The sequence below is a fragment of the Littorina saxatilis genome, linkage group LG16 (assembly GCF_037325665.1).
Source record: "Littorina saxatilis isolate snail1 linkage group LG16, US_GU_Lsax_2.0, whole genome shotgun sequence".
NCBI classification, from domain to species: domain Eukaryota; kingdom Metazoa; phylum Mollusca; class Gastropoda; order Littorinimorpha; family Littorinidae; genus Littorina; species Littorina saxatilis.
In genome coordinates this window covers 4986418-4988917 of record NC_090260.1, presented here as the reverse complement: position 1 = coordinate 4988917, position 2500 = coordinate 4986418, and the positions used below count along the sequence as shown (strand labels likewise).

Sequence of the window (2500 nt, the reverse complement as noted above, 5' to 3'; positions counted from 1 at the left end):
AGGATTGGGAGATGGAGGGGCAGGGGTGGGTGGGTGTGGGGTGTCAGGATTGGGAGATGGAGGGACAGGGGTGGGTGGGTGTGGGGTGTCAGGATTGGGAGATGGAGGGGCAGGGGTGGGTGGGTGTGGGTGTCAGGATAGGGAGATGGAGGGGCAGGGGTGTGTGGGTGTGGGTGTCAGGATTGGGAGATGGAGGGGCAGGGGTGGGTGGGTGTGGGGTGTCAGGATTGGGAGATGGAGGGGCAGGGGTGGGTGGGTGTGGGGTGTCAGGATTGGGAGATGGAGGGACAGGGGTGGGTGGGTGTGGGGTGTCAGGATTGGGAGATGGAGGGGCAGGGGTGGGTGGGTGTGGGTGTCAGGATAGGGAGATGGAGGGACAGGGGTGTGTGGGTGTGGGGTGTCAGGATTGGGAGATGGAGGGGCAGGGGTGGGTGGGTGTGGGGTGTCAGGATTGGGAGATGGAGGGGCAGGGGTGGGTGGGTGTGGGGTGTCAGGATTGGGAGATGGAGGGACAGGGGTGGGTGGGTGTGGGGTGTCAGGATTGGGAGATGGAGTGGCAGGGGTGTGTGGGTGTGGGGTGTCAGGATTGGGAGATGGAGTGGCAGGGGTGGGTGTGGGGTGTCAGGATTGGGAGATGGAGGGGCAGGGGTGGGTGGGTGTGGGGTGTCAGGATTGGGAGATGGAGGGGCAGGGGTGGGTGGGTGTGGGGTGTCAGGATTGGGAGATAGAGGGGCAGGGGTGGGTGTGGGTGTCAGGATTGGGAGATGGAGGGGCAGGGGTGTGTGGTTGTGGGGTGTCAGGATTGGGAGATGGAGGGGCAGGGGTGGGTGGGTGTGGGGTGTCAGGATTGGGAGATAGAGGGGCAGGGGTGGGTGGGTGTGGGGTGTCAGGATTGGGAGATAGAGGGGCAGGGGTGGGTGGGTGTGGGGTGTCAGGATTGGGAGATGGAGGGGCAGGGGTGGGTGGGTGTGGGTGTCAGGATAGGGAGATAGAGGGACAGGGGTGGGTGGGTGTGGGGTGTCAGGATTGGGAGATAGAGGGACAGGGGTGGGTGGGTGTGGGGTGTCAGGATTGGGAGATAGAGGGGCAGGGGTGGGTGGGTGTGGGGTGTCAGGATTGGGAGATGGAGGGGCAGGGGTGGGTGGGTGTGGGTGTCAGGATAGGGAGATAGAGGGGCAGGGGTGGGTGTGGGGTGTCAGGATTGGGAGATGGAGGGGAAAGGGTGGGTGGGTGTGGGGTGTCAGGATTGGGAGATGGAGGGGCAGGGGTGGGTGGGTGTGGGGTGTCAGGATTGGGAGATGGAGGGGCAGGGGTGTGTGGGTGTGGGGTGTCAGGATTGGGAGATGGAGGGGCAGGGGTGTGGGGGTGTGGGGTGTCAGGATTGAGAGATGGAGGGGAAAGGGTGGGTGGGTGTGGGGTGTCAGGATTGGGAGATGGAGGGGAAAGGGTGGGTGGGTGTGGGGTGTCAGGATTGGGAGATGGAGGGGCAGGGGTGCGTGGGTGTGGGTGTCAGGATTGGGAGATGGAGGGGCAGGGGTGGGTGGGTGTGGGGTGTCAGGATTGAGAGATGGAGGGGAAAGGGTGGGTGGGTGTGGGGTGTCAGGATTGGGAGATGGAGGGGCAGGGGTGCGTGGGTGTGGGTGTCAGGATTGGGAGATGGAGTGGCAGGGGTGGGTGTGGGGTGTCAGGATTGGGAGATAGAGTGGCAGGGGTGGGTGGGTGTGGGTGTCAGGATTGGGAGATGGAGGGGCAGGGGTGTGTGGGTGTGAGGTGTCAGGATTGGGAGGTCTCATCTCATATCATCTCATCTCATCTCATCTCATCTCATCTCATCTCATCTCATCTCATCTCATTTCATCTCATCGCTTCTCATCTCATCTCACCTCATCTCATCTCATCTCATCTCAGCTGATGCATGTTACAGACCCCCCAGGGCGTGGCGTGTGCGCACCGAGTCAACACCATGGCCCTGCCCAACATGACCGACAACTTCAGCTTCAGCTCGAAGATCGTTGACGCCGGGACGCAGCACATCACCTATCTCTCGGTCAGCCTATCATACTTTATATGGCTAGCAGTTTGGGCCACAGATGTTACTAATGTTAATCTTATAACTCTTTATATGGCTGGCAGTTTGGGTCTCACGTCTTTGTTAGACCTATTTTCATTTCATTTTCATTACTTTATTGTCCCATCGCTGGGAAATTCGGGTCGCTTCCTCCCAGTGGAAAGCTAGCAGCAACGGAGTCGCGCTACCCAGGTGTCTGCGTGTTTAGGTGTATTCAGCCACCTGCACTTATGGCAGAATGACCAAGGTCTTTTACGTGCCATTGTGGTGGCTTCCGTCTCTGTGTCTGCACATAAAGTTGACCCGAATCCGTCCCGGCCCGAATTCGAACCTGCGACCTTCCGAAGTCCAGTGCTCTACCAATTGAGCTACCGGGCTGGCAGATTTGCACACAAGTCTTGGTTATAACAACTTTTCTATTGCTGTCAGTTT

General features: G+C 59.8%; 3 protein-coding genes across 5 annotated transcripts in view; 2 read left to right on the top strand and 1 right to left on the bottom strand.

Annotated features, from left to right (window-relative positions):
* The window catches only part of LOC138950247 (uncharacterized), a 796434-nt gene that overhangs the window by 734445 nt on the left and 59489 nt on the right, over positions 1 to 2500 (top strand). The gene's annotated exons all lie outside the window — the stretch shown is intronic.
* Positions 1 to 2500, bottom strand: part of LOC138950264 (uncharacterized) — a gene marked incomplete in the record, with an annotated part of 260344 nt that overhangs the window by 220077 nt on the left and 37767 nt on the right.
* Positions 1938 to 2500, top strand: part of LOC138951287 (uncharacterized) — a 10052-nt gene continuing 9489 nt past the window's right edge. Inside the window, exon 1 of the mRNA XM_070322917.1 lies at positions 1938 to 2047. Coding sequence (XP_070179018.1) covers positions 1964 to 2047 — 84 coding nt within the window. The 5' untranslated portion in view covers positions 1938 to 1963. The remainder of the gene's footprint in view (positions 2048 to 2500) is intronic.